At 39.6% G+C, this 19,072-nt stretch overlaps 2 protein-coding genes and 1 non-coding gene across 5 annotated transcripts in view; all 3 read left to right on the forward strand.

Moving 5' to 3' along the window:
• Positions 1–4,129: 4,129 nt before the first annotated feature.
• Positions 4,130–13,741, forward strand: atg9a (ATG9 autophagy related 9 homolog A (S. cerevisiae)). Its single transcript, XM_015048877.1, has 20 exons — positions 4,130–4,338; positions 4,640–4,695; positions 5,381–5,528; positions 5,666–5,709; positions 5,802–5,866; positions 5,968–6,117; positions 6,493–6,634; positions 6,792–6,932; positions 7,033–7,153; positions 7,297–7,472; positions 7,560–7,682; positions 8,222–8,409; positions 9,455–9,608; positions 9,741–9,920; positions 10,008–10,220; positions 10,322–10,545; positions 11,392–11,509; positions 11,609–11,873; positions 12,108–12,253; positions 12,347–13,741. The coding sequence occupies exons 3-20, from the start codon at positions 5,426–5,428 to the stop codon at positions 12,353–12,355; spliced, it is 2,562 nt and encodes an 853-aa protein (XP_014904363.1). The 5' UTR covers positions 4,130–4,338; positions 4,640–4,695; positions 5,381–5,425; the 3' UTR covers positions 12,356–13,741.
• Positions 13,742–13,861: 120 nt separating this feature from the next.
• Positions 13,862–13,934, forward strand: trnak-uuu (transfer RNA lysine (anticodon UUU)). The gene has a single exon. It is a non-coding gene; the product is annotated as a tRNA-Lys (tRNA).
• An 834-nt stretch (positions 13,935–14,768) lies between these two features.
• Positions 14,769–19,072, forward strand: part of pcnt (pericentrin) — a 46,117-nt gene continuing 41,813 nt past the window's right edge. For 2 of the 3 annotated variants that reach the window (XM_015048868.1, XM_015048869.1), the window contains exons 1-2: positions 14,769–14,989; positions 16,735–16,764. In XM_015048868.1, coding sequence (XP_014904354.1) covers positions 14,942–14,989; positions 16,735–16,764 — 78 coding nt within the window. In that variant the 5' untranslated portion in view covers positions 14,769–14,941. The remainder of the gene's footprint in view (positions 14,990–16,734; positions 16,765–19,072) is intronic. The other variant, XM_015048870.1, reaches the window with a different exon arrangement.

Below are 19,072 nucleotides of genomic sequence, written 5' to 3' on the forward strand. Positions count from 1 at the left end.
TGGTGAGTGTTTTGGTGGTTGTTGGTGGGGGGGGGGTGTAGGGGGGGTTTAAAAGCTGCTGTTTCAATAAACTTCCTGACACTGTGATGTGACAGGAAAAGACTTGTCTTGGATCTGTTTGTCACTAATAAATTAGTTCTTACTTGGTGAACTTTTTAAGTAATCCAGCAGCTGTTTAAGTTATCCTATTCTAAACAAGAAGATAATTGCTAAATAAAACATCCCCCCCCCCACAATCACAGTAGAAATTTTCAAGTTAACATAAAATGACTGAAAAATAGCTAAACAAAAATTTCTCGGATTCCCTACAGCCTCAGATTTCTAATAAAAGCCTCTATCACAATTTCTTTACTATTTGTGTTTTGTTTGAGGTTTTCAGAAGCCCTGCCTACATCAGAAAATGTGAGATGCATCAATAATGACTCACAGTATTGTGATTACACAGCAATCCATCAGAAGCCTCCTCCAACACGCACACAGAAGCAGACACGGTTTGAAATGAACCAACATCAGAAAGTCTGGATTTTTTTTATATCTCACTGTCACTGAGTGATTTTCATCAGAGACCTTTCCTGATTTCTCCTCCTCTCTTCACTCTAACACTGAATGTGGATGTGGACTGAGCATCAGGTGACATGTGAGATAACTGTGGAGGTCAAACATGAGCGCTTGTGTTCATGATTGTGAGTTTTATTTCCTTGCACACATTTATGGAATCGAATGTGGCTGAACTCACCACAAAGCACTGTGCACATGTATCTCAATGAGGTCTGAGTGAGAATGTGAGCAGACATCGTATGTTGCGTGTGCTAAAAGGCATCACTCACGACGCCACGGGCAATCGGTTTTTACGACCGCAGGGTCCATAAATCTCTCCTCGTTTATTGCCCTCCTTCTCTTCCAGTTTCTCGCCTTCTGTGAACCTCCTTGTCTTTCACTGCAGGCACATCCACTAATGGATGTAACAGAAAGCACGCTATTATTTAAAAAGTAGAAGAAAAGCCCTCCTGGTGAAATGTCTGCAATAATGATCAACTGCTCGTTTTAATATCTAACTGGGAAAGCCAGAGACAAGTTTGACTTCTCTAAATTATTATACAAATTTCAGGGCTTGTGCCGTTTCAATTTTGTTGACATTTACTGAAGATTTTACATATCATATTACTGTTACCTTTTCTTAAAATAAACATTTGTGAACGTTTTTATGTGTTCTTTCATATTTTTGTCTTTATCCCTGAGTCAGGTTGTGGCAAAAAACATAAAAAAAAAATAAATAAATCACGTGTTGAAGCAAGAATCACATCTATTTTCTGTTACACAGATAAACGAGTGAAGACAATGAGAAAAGAAGTAATTTGTCTTTTACCGTGGCAAAACCTTCAGGACAAAAAGACTCTGGGAGGTTGTCCAGGATTGAAGTTGAAAGAAAAACATAACAAAAAGAAAGACATGTTCAATCCCGGAGATTCAGACACACAGAAAAGTAAAGAGAGCACAAATATAAGTTACAGTATAGAGACATACAATTATACTGAGCCGTTTACAGCTGCCACATTAAAGCATCACCTGAAACAATTTTTTTTCCAGAAACAAAGGTTTACAGCTAAAATACAACAATGTCAGACTTTTGAATCCACCCTGGAAAAGTAATATCTGAAATTAGCTCCTTTTACTTTTTTGAAGGTTTTTATTGACAGACCTTAGTCATACAACAGTTTGTGCATATTATTTCCTTATTTTGAATTTTGTAATGAATGAAAATTAAAATACAAGATAAAACTTTTCTTTGTGAGCTTGTATTGGAAGGTCTGCTTGATTTCTTTTAAAGTCTCTTAAAACGTTTAAGGTTGTGCATCACTCATTCAATCGAAATTAAAGAAACAGCTGTCTCTTGCTGTAAACAAATTGCTTTACAATGTAATTTTGCATGTAAAAGAGAAAAAATAAATATAACGTTGGGTCCATTTTGTTTGTGACCACCAGGGGGCAATCTCACAACTGAACGACTTTTAGACTTCAAACTCTTCAAAGTTTTAACAGTACAAATAGCATTGTGTGGTGATGAGGGGTCTATGATTAACCCTTGACGACCCGCTTTTAAACTGTTATTAGTATCTTTAAATTGAAAGCTGCACAATTAAACACTAGATTTCTCTTTTATAAGATTTTTTTAAAATGTTGCAGAGGATGCAGGGCACCAACAGGATCCAAAGATCCAAGGTTTAGGCAACCATGTGGGATGTCTTATTTTGCTATTTTGATGCAAATATGTAAATAATTAAACACTTTTAATAATTAAAATGTTCACCTCTACAAGGAAATATGCTACTAAAAAGGCATATTTACGTTTGTCCCTCAATTGCAAATTTTGGATTGTTTACATACCTACATCAAGGTATTACAGGTATTAAGAGGTACCAGCATTCAAATGAAAACAAGCAATGATTCAACTTCATTTAATGGTGCAACATGAACTGCACTGAGATGTTGTCACATGCAGGAAAGAATGTAATCTAATTAAACTGCTTTGGAAAGATGATCTCATCCCGATTCCCTAATCTATGAAGCACCCCCTATGCCACACCCTGCCCCCCGCCCTTCTGCACCCCTCCCCTTTTCTACCCGACCCTCAGCTTTTATAGCAGCATGACAGTCATTGGACCAAATCAAGTTGCAGAGCAACCCCCATAATTCCCAACAGGCAGGAAGGTAATTTAATCAGCCAGCTATAGACTCCTGCAGCGCACACATGCTTATACACACACCCACCCAGACATATGAGCTTAAAATTTCTCATCTTTTTTGAAAAAAAAAAAAAAAAAAAAAAAAAAGGATAGTCAGAATAATTAATGTATTACAACTTACAAGATGTATTACTTTGCAATTACTGTTTAGTTTTTATTGGAAGTCATAGCAACAAACTAAACACTGGATTTGCTTGATTAAAACCTAATCCTCATCAGAATGGATTAAATTCCCAAGATCAGTATTTAACAGGATTACACAAGCTACCACCTGACTCAAGACACCTCAGCCCCCTCTTTTTTATTATTATTTCCTTGAAGAAAAAGAAAATAGAACATGATATTGAATTTGTATGAGAAAAAAAGTGCTGATGTATTTGTAAAGATCAACACTTGTCATTCAATGATTGTGCAGGGAGGCTGATCAATGAACTCCTCAGGTTTTAATTCTCAAAGGTTCAAACACTTTCAGTCATTGTTGTTAACAGTGCAGCAGTGATATATTGAACGAAGACCAGCTGTCACTCCTAAGGCTTAACAGTCATTACATGAATATGCATCAAGAGAGACAGTGAGTCTGGCTTTGTAAAAACATAGTTTTTGTGCTGGGATTCAGCTCCGGGGCCTCATTAACTCTACATCGATTTAAATATGCAGGACAAAACCCAATGTTTACTTTCATAAAAATATGATTATGAAACCTTAGAGGTAAATATAACAGGTACAATTTAACTTAACTTTACCTCATTTCATTTCAGGGCCCATAATTGATATTTTTAAAATATATATTTATTCATGTCCAAACGTGAAAAACAAACAAACAAACAAAAAACATGTCTGAGACATTCAGAAAAAAACTGCTTCTATTACAGTCACGTCATAAGATGAAAGCAGAAAACAGTAATAACATGGTTCATGTTTTAATATTTTAAACATAAAAGGAAAATCTATATTTCCACTCATCCATATTTGAATAAAAATTTAGAAAAATGTATTTCTATTTAAAATTTAATGTTTTAATCTGGGGGAAAAATCATGTAAAGAATATTTCTTATTCTTTATATGTTTCTGAGGGGTTTACGTGAGGAACCGGTGTTCTAATATTTCACAGAAGAACGGCAGACAAAACAAATTAATTAAGAGATTACATATTTTATTAAATTAGACTTGTAATTTCAACATCAGCGTTCTTCATTACAATTAGTCTGAAAATATTTTAGTACTGCCTAACAAACATGTGGTGGCGCTAAATACTCATTTAAAAATAATATAAATCAGCGCAAAGGGCGAGGAACCACACAGGACCCGCCTTTGTAGAATTTCTATTGGCCACTGTAGGTGTTGCGTCAGAGGTACCCTTTTCTGATTGGACAATGTTCTGCCTGTTAGCTGTGACAGACGTCACACTGCTAGGTGTTTCGAAAATGAAACTGGCTTGTGCCTGACTTCTACTGTGAGGGGAGCGAAAACGAAAATAACAAGGAGTCATCGGATAAAAATCTCCCGGAATTACACATTTAGACTGACTCAGAGGACAGGCGAGGCCCAGGATTTGGCCTTCATGTTGCGAGAACCAAGAGGGGATATATTTTTGGTAAGGGAGGCAGGCCTGTGCTGTCAAACACGACAACACTCAGTGCAACGGTACCTCCGAGTGTTGTTGTTTCTCATATATACATAGCATTGCCTGCTATGAGGTTTTTGTAACATTTCAAGTTAATTTAGCTCATAGCTGCTTTGCTTATTGCTATAGATAGTCAGTCTTTATTTCCGCCAGTCTCCTGTTGTCATTTTAACCAGAAATAGCCAATTTTAGGGGATAAAAAGGACTCTTCTTCACTTATGTCTATGTTTCTAATTTAAGCTTCGCTCTTTCTTTTTCTTTTTTACTGTAGCTGGGAATGTTGACTAGCATCCTGAGCAGGATGAACCACACTTGGCAGGAATGGATGTAAGTCTGTTTTTGTAAATATTTTTCTTACCTCCCTTGAATGTATGAGAGATTTGCCCTGCTCAGTGTTTTCTTGCCATTTCCTGTTACAGGATGTCGTTATACCTGCATTGCAAACTTCCTTACAGAACATAACCGACCCCCTCTTTACATCACAACATGTGTTAAAATGCTGTTTAAATTAAGACTATTCAAATCTGGATCTCTGTGGGATCCTATCAGTGTTACTGTCAAATGCTCCACTTGGCATTTGATTTGGTTTTCATTTCGCTTCAATGTTGTTCCTAAGATAAAATGAAACCACTTTCCATTAACTAACAATTGCAAGTCAATAAAACAGAATTTCAAAGGATAGTGGCAAATATTTTAAAACAAAAATGTATAACACAATATAATAGTTCTTACTAGGTAGAGCCAACAGGCTTACATTTCACCAGCTGTAGAGTTAAAAGCTGTGGCTGACTTAGCTTCCACACCTAGACTTTCTACATCTTCATTTTGTGGTCAGAAATATTTTCAAAATTAATCCTTTCTGTTGCTTTGAGAAAAATATTTTAGCCCTCAAGTTGCTGTCTCCAAAACAAATGTCTTGCTTGTTTTTTAATGGAAGATGTAAACCTCTTCCATTTTATTTGACACTTTTCTTCCTATCTGCACCATCTTTGGCTTTCCTCCATGTCTCCAGGCTGTAGCAGAGGTTGCTTTGTGAGACCGAACTAGCCCTACCGCCATGGCGCACTTTGAGACCGAGTATCAGCGCCTGGAGGCGTCCTACAGCGACTCGCCTCCTGGCGAGGAGAACCTGCTGATGCACGTGCCTGAGGGAAGCAAATGTAGGAGATAAGCCACCCCCCCCTCCTCAAAAAATAAAAAATTATTAATTGAACTTATAATACACAAAAAGCTGTTTTCATGTTGCAGAACTTTTTTTTTTTTTTTTTTTAATTAGTTTGAAATTCTTCTCTTCCAGCTCAGTGGCACCACATCGAAAACCTGGACTTGTTTTTTCAAAGAATATCCTTTTGGTTTTTGAAAACATGTTGAGAATATGAATGTCCATGCATGAGATGCAACTTCTGATGAAATTAGTCCTTAATCTTCTTCACGTCTATAATCTGCACCAGAAGAATGGATTCACCTGCATGCTATTGGGAGAGATCTTTGAGCTGGTGTACGTATCCGATCCATTAAACCAAGTCTTACTAGTAGTGTTTAATGTGTCTCAGATATTATTTCTTCATGTCCACATCTTTGTTGCCTCTCTCTCTGCAGACAGCTGCTATTTGTGGTTGGTTTCACAGTTTTTCTGGCTAACTGTGTGGATTACGATGTCCTCTTTGCCAACAAGTTCGTAAATCATACAGATTCATCTAAAGTCACCTTACCAGATGCAATCCTCCCAATGGATGTCTGCAATGCCCAGTGAGTACCACGTCTGAATTACACTAGTATGTTTAGGGTATTTTGCCAAAGCATTTAGACAGCTTGGAACCTCTCCACATTTTGCCACATTATAACCAAAAACATAAACGGATTTCAGAAATATTGAACTAATAATCATCCGAAAAGTGGGCCAATCAAAGACCTTGGACTTCTACTTGCATCCAAACATGGTTGTACAAAGTGTTGGCGCTGGGATGTAAAGAAATCCCAAAAAAACACTTTGAAGTTTCTCATTGTAATGTGACATAATGTGGAAAAATGTAAGAGTTATAAATCATTTTCTACATGTAAATATAGGCACTTCTTTTTTGTCTTCTAATAATAAAAGTGGACCTCTTCCTCTCTCTCTCTCAGTATCCGAGACAACGCGTTTGTGATCTTTGTTCTGATCATCTCCGGGGTGTTCTGGTTACATCGTTTGGTCAAATTCCTCTACAACGTTTGCTGCTACTGGGAGATCAGATCTTTCTACATCAATGCGCTGAAGATGAGCATGGTGAGGCAGGCGGTTTGTATTTCCTGTTTGTCGCTTCTTAGTGATGTTAGTCCTGCTAAGGTTTGCCACGTTGACATCAAATACACCCAGCGACGTTTATAACGGCTACGCACATTAAAGCCTGACCCGTGACATTTATCGTCCTTTTGCGCTTCAGTCTGAGCTCCCCTACGCAACGTGGCAGGAAGTTCAGGCCAGGATCATCGAGATCCAGAAGGAGCACCAGATCTGCATTCATAAGAAAGAGCTGACGGAGCTCGACATTTACCACCGAATCCTCCGCTTCAAAAACTACATGGTGTGTACATTTGTCACTCGTTAATTTAGAAAGCGTTTGTTTTCGAACACCGCAGAAAGCTGTGAGTTCATCCGAAACATGTCTTCCTTTACTTCTCCAGGTTGCTATGGTGAATAAATCCCTCCTTCCCGTGCGATTTCGGCTTCCTGTACTGGGAGACAGCGTTTTCTACACCCGGGGTCTCAAATACAACTTTGAGCTAATCTTCTTTTGGGGACCAGGTGCGTGAAGTCTTAATCCAAACATTCATTTTGCATTTATGCATCTGAATTTACCAGCATAAGGACATGGTTACAAGGTTTTGAATTTCAATTGGAGCTTTTATGTTGTTACTTTCATTTTTTTATTTTATTTTTTTTGTTAGGCTCCCTATTTGAGAATGAGTGGAGTCTGAAGCAAGAGTATAAGAGAGGAGGCAACAGGCTGGAGCTTGCAGATAGGCTGGCATCTCGTATCCTGTGGATTGGGATTGCAAATCTGCTTCTGTGTCCAGTCATCCTGGTGTGGCAGATTCTGTACGCCTTCTTTAGTTACACTGAGGTACAAAGCTAAAACATCCACTTTAGCAAACTCTCACGACGTTTAGTTTGTTTTTAATCATAAGAGTTATTTGTTTGTTGTATGAAGATAATCAAGCGGGAGCCTGGATCCCTGGGGGCGAGATGCTGGTCTCTTTACGGTCGATGTTACCTGCGTCACTTCAACGAGCTGGACCACGAGCTCATGTCCCGCCTCAGTAAAGGCTACAAGGTCAGGACACCGCCTCGCCTCACAAACACCCCAAAAGCAATCTGAATGCAATTTTCTTTAAAGCGGTTGCTGTCAATCCCTGTCCTCTTTCAAACCACGTCACAGTGCACTTTAATCGAACCAAGACTTGGGTTTTTAGACTGATCAGAGTTGCGCATTCATAAGTCCTCAAACGAACAGGTGCTTCTCTGGACAAACGAACTGGAGTTTGATAAAAGTGGACTGAACAGGGCCGGTGTGAATGCACCCTCATATTTCAGAAATGTGTTTCTGCTCCAGCGCACCCAATTCAAGTGACGCTGTTACGTCTTCAGCATTCCTCCGAGTTCTGTAGAATCCTGATAATCGCCTGTTAATTTAAGTCGGTTGTGCAGCAGCTTGGAAACAATTAAAGCATGCAGGACAGCGTGCCCTGGGGAGCTGGAGTGAGAACCAATGCTTTAGAATAAACAAAAGGGTGTGTAGAGTGAAGTTAATAATTAATCCTGTTCTCTTTTCTTCTCTTCCTGTTCTCCCTCCTTTGTTATCTTTATATCCAGGCTGCGTCCAAGTACATGAACTGCTTCCTTTCTCCCCTGCTGACAGTCGTTGCCAAGAACGTGGCATTTTTCGCCGGCTCCCTTCTGGCCGTTCTCATTGCTCTGACCATCTACGACGAGGATGTTCTCGCAGTGGAACATGTTCTCTCGTCTGTCACGCTGCTTGGAGTCTGCATAACAGTTTGTAGGTAAGAATAAGTAAAACGAGCCACAACACCTGTTTTTACTTTTGTTGTTGGCAATTCTTCTGGCATGGACATTGTTTTGCAAAAGTGTTCAGATTTTTTTTTTTCTTTTTGGAACTACAAACCTCAATGGACTGTATGAGCAATAGCTAAATCCAAGGTGATAAGAAAATGAGAGAAGCAGCCAAGAGGCTTTTGGTAACTCTGGAGGAGCTGCAGAGGTTCACAAGCTTATATGGGCGAATCTGCCCACCGGAAGAATATTATTTGTGCAGTCCACAAATTAGTGCTTGTGACCGAAGAGTAACACCGCACTGCACCCTGAACTCACCGTCATGATTGTGAAACACCTTTTCTGTTCGAATGGATTTTCTTCAACAACAAATGAATGTAGAATAGAATTAAGTAAAAACGGCATATTTGGAGTTTGTGATGTGGCCAAATGTGAAAAATCTTTCAGACCAGCATACAGATCTTAAGTCCATCCATCCATTTTTCTTACACCCTTGTCCCTTAGTGGGGTCAGGAGGGTTGCTGGTGCCTATCTCCAGCTAACGTTCCGGGCGAGGGGCGGGGTCACCCTGGACAGGTCGCCAGTCTGTCGCAGGGCTACACAACCATGCATACACACACACCTTGGGGCAATTTAGACAGACCAATTAACATAACAGGTCATGTTTTTAGACTGTGGGAGGAAACCAGAGTACCCAGAGAAAACCCACGCATGCAAACTCCATGCAGAAAGACTGGGGCCGGGAATCGAACCCAGAACCTTCTTGCTGCAAGGCAACAGCTCTACCAACTGCGCCACTGTGTAGCCATCTTAAGTGTCTGGGTGAATTTGGGGTCCTAATAGAAAAAAACAAAACTTTTGTACCTACAGTCATACACACCCAAGTATATTTTATGTAAGAATTTAGTTTTTACTCTTATTTCACTTATCAGGCATAACTTGTTCGTGGTTAAACTTCACTAATTATTTGCTTTATAATTCATGCCCAGTGTGTATGTAACAGTAATTTTCTTCAACCTGTTTCTCTCTCTTCAGGTCATTTATTCCTGATAAGCACATGGTGTTTTGTCCTGAACAGCTGCTGCGGGTCATCCTGGCTCACATCCACTACATGCCTGACCATTGGCAGGGCAACGCCCACAGATATGAGACCCGAGACCAGTTCTCCCAGCTCTTCCAGTACAAAGCTGTAAGTGGGAAAAACAATATCCAGGATTAGATGTCAAGTGTCTGAACTCACTGATCCAACAGTACAATGCAGGTTACACCTTCCCAAGGAAGCTTTGGGTTTTAGTCCATCAACATTTTTCCTCACCTGCAGGTGTTTATTCTTGAGGAGCTCCTAAGTCCAGTGGTGACTCCCATCATTCTCATCTTCTGCCTGAGGAGGAAGTCTCTGGAGATCATTGATTTCTTTAGGAATTTCACGGTGGAGGTGATCGGGGTGGGGGACACCTGCTCGTTTGCCCAGATGGACATCAGGCAGCACGGACACCCAGCGGTGAGGCTCATCCCGACAGGCGTTAGAAGTGGTTACGTCCGAGTCGTGCAGCAGCCCATTGATCGGTGTTTGATTTCTGCTCCGCAGTGGATGTCGGAGGGAAAGACCGAGGCATCCATCTACCAGCAGGCGGAGGATGGGAAGACGGAGTTATCGCTGATGCACTTCGCCATCACCAACCCACACTGGCAGCCTCCTAGAGAGACGACACACTTCATCAGCCAGCTGAAAGAGCGAGTCCACAGGGAGGCTGCAGGGGCCTCCTCTGAAACGCATCCGCTCTCCTTGTCAGAGTCTGAAGTAGGGTCATAAACAAAGCGATATCTCTGCGGTGATGTCTGAACTCTCCGCAGTTAATTATTCATTTAATCTTTTGCTCTTTTTTTCCCCCTCACTTGTAGCCAAGAAGTCTTGTTGCAAACATCTTGGCAGGCCCCTCCACCCTGGGCTCTGTTCATTTCGCCTGCGACAGCTCTTTAGCAAACAATGCAGTTACTGGAATGCCCGGCGGAGCAACGGCCCTGCGCTCTCTCTCGCCAATCAGCAGCAGCCTTCACCTTAGAGGCAGCTTGAGTGCTGCTCATAGAGTGAGTGGCTTTACTGGCAGAGCCATGACTGGCTCTGGGTAAGTAAATACAATGTTTAAATCAGCCAGAAATGCTGATATCTACAGAGCCTTGCAAAACTATTCACGCCCCTTCACCCTTTTTCACGTTACAGCCACAAACTCCAATGTATATGAATAGCATGTTATGTGGAAGACCAAGACAAAGTGGAGAATAAATGTAACCTGGAAGCAAAATAATACAGAGTTTTAATTTATTTTAGAAAAAAGAAGGCTAAGAAGTTTAGTGTGCTTTTGTATTCTGCACAGTTGACTCTGATACCCCAAAGTAAAATTTATTGGACACAGCTCCTTTCAGAAGTCACATTTTAGTAGTAAATAGTCCACTAGTATGTAATTTAATCTCAATTAAAAATAAACAAAAAACATCTGCTCCCTGAGGACTTCAAAGGCTTGTTAAAGAACAAACGGCACCATGACAATACATTCAAACAGATTTAAGTATTTTGCAATTGGCAAATAGTCAGTGCTTTGAAAGGTGGTTTTGACTAAATTCTGATTTGTATCAGTTAAATTTTAGTTTGAAAATTTAGGCAGTACCTTGTGTTGGTCTACCACATAAAATCCCCTGAAAATGAACTGCAGTTTAAGGTTGTAATGGAACAAAGTGTGAACCTTTGTAGGTTTTATTTAGCATCTTGGGCACAGTAATGTGTCACATGTGGGCATATTCTATCACTATGATTCCAGCTAACTATCACTATGATGCATTTGTAAAATCTTTAAGCCCTATCAAGTAGTTTGAATACTTTGCAAGGTACTGAACTATCTTCCTTTCTGTTGTTCAACTTTTTATTGCCTTGTTTTTCTTATTTTATCCCCTTTTTTACTCTCTCTGTTGTTAAGAACTGATGCCCGAACTGTGAGCTCAGGCAGCAGCGCATGGGAGGGCCAGCTCACTAGTTTAGTCCTGTCAGAGTATGCCTCGACTGAAATGAGCATTCATGCACTTTACATACATGAGGTAAATCTGTATTCTTGCCTATGCTAAGACGTATTATCAATCCATTTAATGACTATTTCAATCGATATCAGCTCGAGTCTTGTTTTGTTTTCCGTTAAGCTTCACAAGCAGCAGTCCCGTGGTGATCTGTCGCGTCACACGTGGCACAGACAGGAGAGCGACGAAAGCAGCGACAGCATCCCCGATGAAGTGAGGAGCGAGCCGAACACTCGCTCCCGAAATTTCCCACGGTCGCAAACCTTCCCTGCCACGCTTCCGAGTCCCGGTGTCAGTTCTGCTTCAGCCACCGGCGGCACCAACGTGGGCCAGGATGGGGAAAAGGCACAGAGCAGCAGTCAGAGGCGTCACAGTGGGCCTGCCGCAGGTCTGTCACTATCCACTGTTCCTTCAAAAATATTTTATTTTTTTAATGTCATTGCTCTAAGTTTACTCTTATAATTGTCAATTGTGTCACTGGAATGAAAGGATTTTGATTTTTCTAGCACAAGAGCGGTGGGTCGGGTGATGAAGGTTTAGCTGGGAACTTGGCAGATTCTATAAAAATAGTTCTCATTTAGTGTTTCTTCTCAACTGCCTTCTCTTTACCTTTACTTTCAAGACCATTTTGGTACTGCTGGAAAGGTTGTGAGGACGGCCCACGTGCCAATGGGTGGCTGGGCAGAGGACGGTAAAGAATCATCGAGACATCATGAGCCTGTGCAAGAGGAAACTTCAGAGGATGAGCTCCCTCCTCACATACACAAAGTAAATGCTCTTTGGTTGGCAGAACGTAGCAGTCATTTTGCCTGCATGTTTGTATTTCTAATATATATGTGTCCTCTGTTTGTTTTGTTTTAGGTTACATAAGCCATATGAAGAAATACCATTACAGTTAACTGAACACTCATCCTCATCCTTCTGCATACCTGTACCTTGTCTTGAAAATGTACAGCAGGGTTTATCACAACCCCTTTAAACTCTTTGGAAGTGAAATCGACTGGATGCTTTGTACTAATAAATACGGCTGGATGTTATAACATTTTGACTTCTGTAGCAGGTGGCATGAAACTGCATTCATCACAGGAGTGACTGCAGGATCAAGCTATAGCAAGTCAACGGCAGACTACACTAAGCATTTTTATGATGTCATAGGATTACAAATAAAATTCATTGTGTTATTGCAATGTAGGAAAAAAAATGTAAAGACTTGGGACTGTAGGAAGCATCGAATATTAATCCAAACTTGGTTCTTAATTGCTCACTCTTTTATAAATCTGAAAGAATGATTCTCTAAATCAGTACCAAAAGTACAGAATGTACTTTTGATGATTCCAGCAAAACAAGTTCTATGGTTTTTATTTTATTTTTTTTAAGATAAAACTGTAATGTCTATATATGTTCTTGTACTAAATAACAGGAAGATGTTCATTATTTATACCATGTTCTCTGTATTTTGACTTACATTTGACCTTTTTGCAAAAAACTAAGGTAAGTTAACTGACCATATTCAACCATATTTTGAATTCTCTCTACATGTGTATTTTTACCAATTTAATTTTTCAAAAATTGTCTAGGACTTTTTCATAAATATGGTTCAGTTTGAACAGATTGATTCTTATTCAGATGATTATTTAAACAGAGCAGCAGCCATCTGTGTGAACATATGCACATTTTAGATAATTATATGGTTAGTCCACAGTAAAAAACTGAATCTTATATTTAGACATTTCTTAGGACTGCAGGTTTTGTGTTGAATTTTCTTTTTTGTATAAAGTAGCCCCAAATGCAACTGCATGAGAAGAGTTTAAACAAGATCACTCCCCCTGCAGCAAATCTCTACTATTCACAGCATGGCTGTTCTGTCTCCTTATCACTTGGAAAATATGGGAAATGAGGAATTGCACTTTCATAATTTCTTAGGAAATGTACATGTTTTGATTGTTTTATATGCTATGTTTGTATATTTTAAGTTATTTTATGTGTTAAATTGATGTGCCATGATGAGTGGCTGCTTTGAATTAAGTATGTGCCTAACAATGAGCTCTGGTGTTTAAAACTCCTTAATTTTCACCCTCAAAATGCTTACAAATCAGTGGTGTCATGACAGTTGAGGGGTTAAAAAAGAACAATGTTATAATAATAAGCATCTATAGATGCAGGCTAATTAAAGGAATAGTAGCTGATTTCTGTTTTATAGATGCTGTATAATATTTTGTACAGTTGTAAATTAATCTATTAAAGACATGGCAATTACTCTGCGTATCTTCTGAAATATTTGTTCATAGCCGATCACTCAGAGCTCGTAATACACTTACACAATTGCATTGTGGGGTAAAAGGGTTTTTGGTGTCTACGCCTCACATTTTCTTCAGAGCCCGGATAGCTCAGTCGGTAGAGCATCAGACTTTTAATCTGAGGGTCCAGGGTTCAAGTCCCTGTTCGGGCGATCGTAATTTTTAGTTTTAATTGGCATACATTTAAGCTAGTTTAGATTAGCGTAAGTTTAATTAACTTCATTTACGTAATTAATAGCCTCTTCTCACTTATGTTGTTACGCCTGTGTCATTGTGAAAGAGTAAGAGTGGATACGACATGCGAGTTGCAATTGACCCAAACTTAAGTGATTCAGTCTTTTTTAAACACACTTGATCTGTTTACTCGTTATTTATTTCATTGGGATGCTTTCCGACTTTACTCGCATTTAGGAATGACACCAGCGTACAACGCATACTAATTGCATTACGTCACACGCCACTGGAGCGCCTTCTAGTTGCAATAAGGAAAACCAACAAGAATCGAAGACAAAAAAATGTTCAAACATTGCCTGTCTGTCGATGCAGAACAGCTGTTTTCAGAGAGTAATGTAATCGATATAATCAGTCAGATCAAAATTATCCAACCAGCCCTAAAATATAGCATTTTTTATATAAAGTGGCACTCAAGTAAGATTTGACTCTTTCTGCTAAATATGTACAGGTAATGAACTGTTAAAGAAATGTTAAAGAACCTAATGAGACTTTGGGAATTAACCCTTACATAGAGTAACGTGTTCGCATATTCAAACCTGCAATACAGAAGAGGTAGATTCATAGGCCTTATTAAATGGCTACAAGACCCGTCAATTAAACATCGGTGGCTATAAACACCAATGTGATTGGTCAGTTGTAGTCTTGTTTTGAGTGACGTATAAGATAGGTGGGGCTTCAGAGGCAAAGTTCATTTGTTAAAGAAATATCACAATTTGATTGGACCGTTGGTGGAAGAAAACTGGTTAAGGGCGGAGTTCAACCGACTTGGCGGCCATACTGAATGTTGTCTATTGACAGTTAGACGTATTAGACTCCAACATTTTTATTAAGCCAAAGGGTCATATCGGATTAAAGAAATATAGTGGCTTTCCATTCCGGCACTAGGACGAATGTCCTAGACTGTTAATTACTGTATTACCAAGCTATGGATGAAGCTGAACGGCAAAAGAAGTTAGAAGTTGGGAGAGCCAAGGTTTGTTGCTAACGTTTGATGCTATCTGTTAGCAAACTCTTTTGTCATAGCTTTGCATCTGGTCACAGCTAATTGCGCCCACTCCTAAAATTGCTTAGCTTCTCTCGTAGTTTGTAAGTCCTGATTGGTAAAATACTGGCCTTAGCCGTTCAGTTTGGTGTCTGTATTTATGAGTTGGCATTTACATTAATTAGCTTTCCGCTAGTAAACCCAACCTGCTTGTACATTGCTGTAAAAACAAGCGTACGGATTTAAATTGGTTAAAGGCTTAAAGTGTTAATAATTCATTGCTACGTTTGAACTGAGATAAAGTGCAGAGGCGGGCGATCTCTCAAACTACATTATTAAATTCATGGACATACAGATACTTTGTTGCTATGACGGATCTTTGGAAACTTAGGTCCGATAAAAATGTGATCCACCTTATTACTTTCAGAAACCTTATAACCGCTTAATGGCTCATGCTTCTAACTACATAATCCACAAAAACAGCTAGTTTCAGCTAACTGAAACTAGTTAGTCAACTAACTACATGTAGTTCCCCCCCCCCTTTTTTTGCTATTAAGGACACGCCTCTTAAATTCAATTACCAAAGACCAACTTAGAGATAAATTATCAATAAACGGGGCTTTTGTTGTTGTTATGCTCTCATCACTTCAGAATTGACTGATGCAGGATTATATTAATTGATGACAGTTTTAATAGAAAAAACATTGGGCCTGGGTGGATAGAGGATTGGCTCTTTCTTTTGCTTAAGGTGATCAAAGTTATATTTACTTGTCTACCTCAGATAATCTTTTTCTCACATAGAAAGCCTGGGTCAGCAGGTTCATAGAAAATTACTACACAAAATGTTTGCACTTCCTAATTTAACTGTGAAATGGCTTGATACAGATGGAAACAGCCTCTTTTTGGAAGACACAGTGTCTCCATTTGGGGAGTCTCAAGGTGTTGCTTAAGAGTTTGATCACCTCAGTTATCTCAGCCTGGTTGAACACAGAAAACCCACCATCCTAAAACGGAATGGATTTTGCAGAACCAGCATTTCAGACAAACATAAACAATAAATATAGGGGTACTGATAGCTTTTTAGTGACAAATAATATATCACTGATGTATTACATTTTGTTTTGTTTCAGAAAGATGGAAAAATAACCAATATACCTTTTTCCTTTCTCTTTTGGTTAAATTATTACAGTGTCCCTTCTGCTCTTTCTGAGCTTTTCTAACAAACAAAACTTAATTGGTTCTGGGGTCAGAAAGGAGCGAATGTCCATCCAATTGACCAAACATCCCTTAGCATAAGCAACACTGTAAACCTTTTATACTGCGGTTTGATATTTTGTCCAGTTGGTCATTTCCCCTCTTTGGTTGTCAATTTTCTTGATGCAAGAGACATCCTCTCACGGTAATTGAATGATTATTGTTACCAGGAAAGATCTGCAATGTTGGTCACTGGTTAATGAATCATTTGTAGCTACTATGTCTTCAGCAGCATCAACCATCTGTTTTTACATATTAGTTATGGGCCAATGGTCATGAATGGTTTGCACTGAAAACTACAAGCTACATCGCGGGGGGGAAAAAAGTGCATTTAATTGGGTCACTGATTTGGTCTAGCTAATTAATGTATTATGCAATTGGGCCACATTGCAGATGATTAGTTTAAAATGCAGCACTACTTTTATTATGAAGCAAAAACCTCCCAAACAACTTCAATAAACTGTTGATATTTCTTATAACAGAATTCATCCAACATGCCTCGAAGCCAGTCGGTAAGTATGGAAAGCAGTGACTAGCTGAGACTTTTTACTTCGTGTTGGGAATGATGATTGCTGGTGTATTGCTTTTACTGTTTTCTGTATATTATTTTTCTTGGGTGGCGGCCTGTCACTGTAATTCTGTTAAATTACTATTTAAGGAAGGCCTGGTAAAATAACAATCCATCACAAAAATTTAAGATAAAAATGTTGAACATGACTTATTTGCTTTTAAGGAAGAAAAGCAACAATTATTCATTTGGGGGAGAAGGGTACGTGCACAATAAGCACACTTGCTTCAAAGCTACTCCTAAATTTAGCTGGTCTTTGTTTGAACAATAGCAACATTTATCAGTAGTTTCCTGACTTATTTTGCTAAATGGTCTGTTGCTTTGGAATGACGACAAGCAGATGTAACTAATGGATCTTATATGTATGTTCAAAAGTATGATTTAATTATTTTTACCAGTACAGTTGCTTTACCTAATATAATTGGTGACTTTTAGTACCGATTATTGTTTTGCTAATAAAAAAGTTTTACTTTAAAAGCAGGTTTTCTGTGATTGATTTATTACCAAAAGCCTTAATTTTAAAAATTTGTTTACTATAGAATTATATATGGATTGCTATTCCTTGTAGCTTGCTGTCATTTTAACATAGTTACTTTACTAACGGAGTGATGCCATTGGTAACCTGCCTACATCTGTTATATAATAAATATAAATTACCTTAATTAATTAGGTCACCTTGTAGAAAAATATTTTTTTGGACTGCAGATGTATTATCCTCTTATAGCAATGAATACATTGGTCACACAAACGCTTATTGTGACGGGCCTTCCCGTTTTGACACTTATCACTCTTCTGCAACATATAAATACTTTCACTTTCACCACTGCTCATTAAAAACATACACTAATAAGATATAGAGATTACTCAGAGAGTCAGTCTAAAATAACACTTCAGTATGCATTTGAACGTACACTGCAATGCTTATCTAAGACCATCAGATGGGGCAGTGGGTCTAAAGGATTACAGATTCTTTGTTTTGCTTGCGTTTCACACAGGAGATGTTGCTATGGTAATGCTTTGCTGTCAGTTGCTCTGATTTTTCTCATGTTGCCACAATGGAAGCGCTCCGTGTGTGTATGTGTGTGTGCGCAAAGATTGAACACCAGTAAGGCCCTGGTGGAGAGAATGGACTTCCTTTAAGCCAGTTGCACGGTGTGTTTTAGCATTCGTATCGTTGAAAACCTTTTCCACACCCTATTTTCTTTACAGTAGGCTAGCTGCTTAGTCAGACTCTCGGCAGTGCAGAAGTGGCCTTGGGCTAAACACAACTCATCTGGCTGATGTTTTTTTCTCAGATTTGATGTTGTGTGGCAGGCGGAAGCACTGAATACCACTAAGGATGGACGGTGGGTGGGCTAGTGATTAATTAAGAGCCTCAGACCAGGTTGCTAGTATTAGGGTAGACATAAAGAATAATGAAGCTGAAGAAACAATCCCAGATTGGACGCTGCCTCCTGCAATCTGGGAGTAGAAAGCGAAACCACAATATGATTTTTAACATGAGCAGAAACCCTGACACGCATGCACATGCTGTGCAGTCATGCATCATGCATGTGACTCATTGCACAGAGCAACAAGTAGGTCTCCAGGGAGCGCGTAATCTCGGATTGAATTGAGCACGCGCACTCCGCTGCTGCTTGCCACACATGGAGCTTTGTCTCCTCCTCTCCGTGTGAATGCTTCTCCCAGTCTCCACCCTCCATCCTTGGTCTAGACGTGTGCCATCATCTTTCCAAGAGTTTGCGGATCCCCGTGCTCCGGATCATGATCTAGGATGGTGGGCTCTGCAGGCTGTCGAGCAGCCAGCAGGAAATACAATCTAGACCAGGACCGGAAAACGGCTGACCCGCTATGGAAGGAGTGGGACCTCTGACCCTTCTGCAGGAAAATATGTAGATTGCACAGTTTTCGGCACGGATGGACAGCTCTGACAAGCTTTCTATCTAAGAGGGCTGCTGCTGGGGTCTGATCTGAGCTGCTGAAGGAAGGGATGGGCCATGAAAGAGGCGGCAAATAAGAAGAGGAAGGGAAGAGAATCTGCAACTGAAAGGATCCAGGAGTTCATATTTTACATGGCTTGATCTGGAATTGTGCCTTCCATTATGGAGTTATAGACTCAGAAGATTTGAAGATGTTTTTTAAAAGTTCTGCTTGAGGAAAATCGCTCAGTACAGTTTCTTTCTTTCTGGTCCTCTGTTTCGGGTCTGCTGAGGTTATTCTGAGTCATTAAATTCTGCTCATCTCATGGGAGG

The sequence above is a fragment of the Poecilia latipinna genome, unplaced genomic scaffold (genome assembly GCF_001443285.1).
Source record: "Poecilia latipinna isolate Pla-1442-1.1 unplaced genomic scaffold, P_latipinna-1.0 Scaffold908, whole genome shotgun sequence".
Taxonomy (NCBI): domain Eukaryota; kingdom Metazoa; phylum Chordata; class Actinopteri; order Cyprinodontiformes; family Poeciliidae; genus Poecilia; species Poecilia latipinna.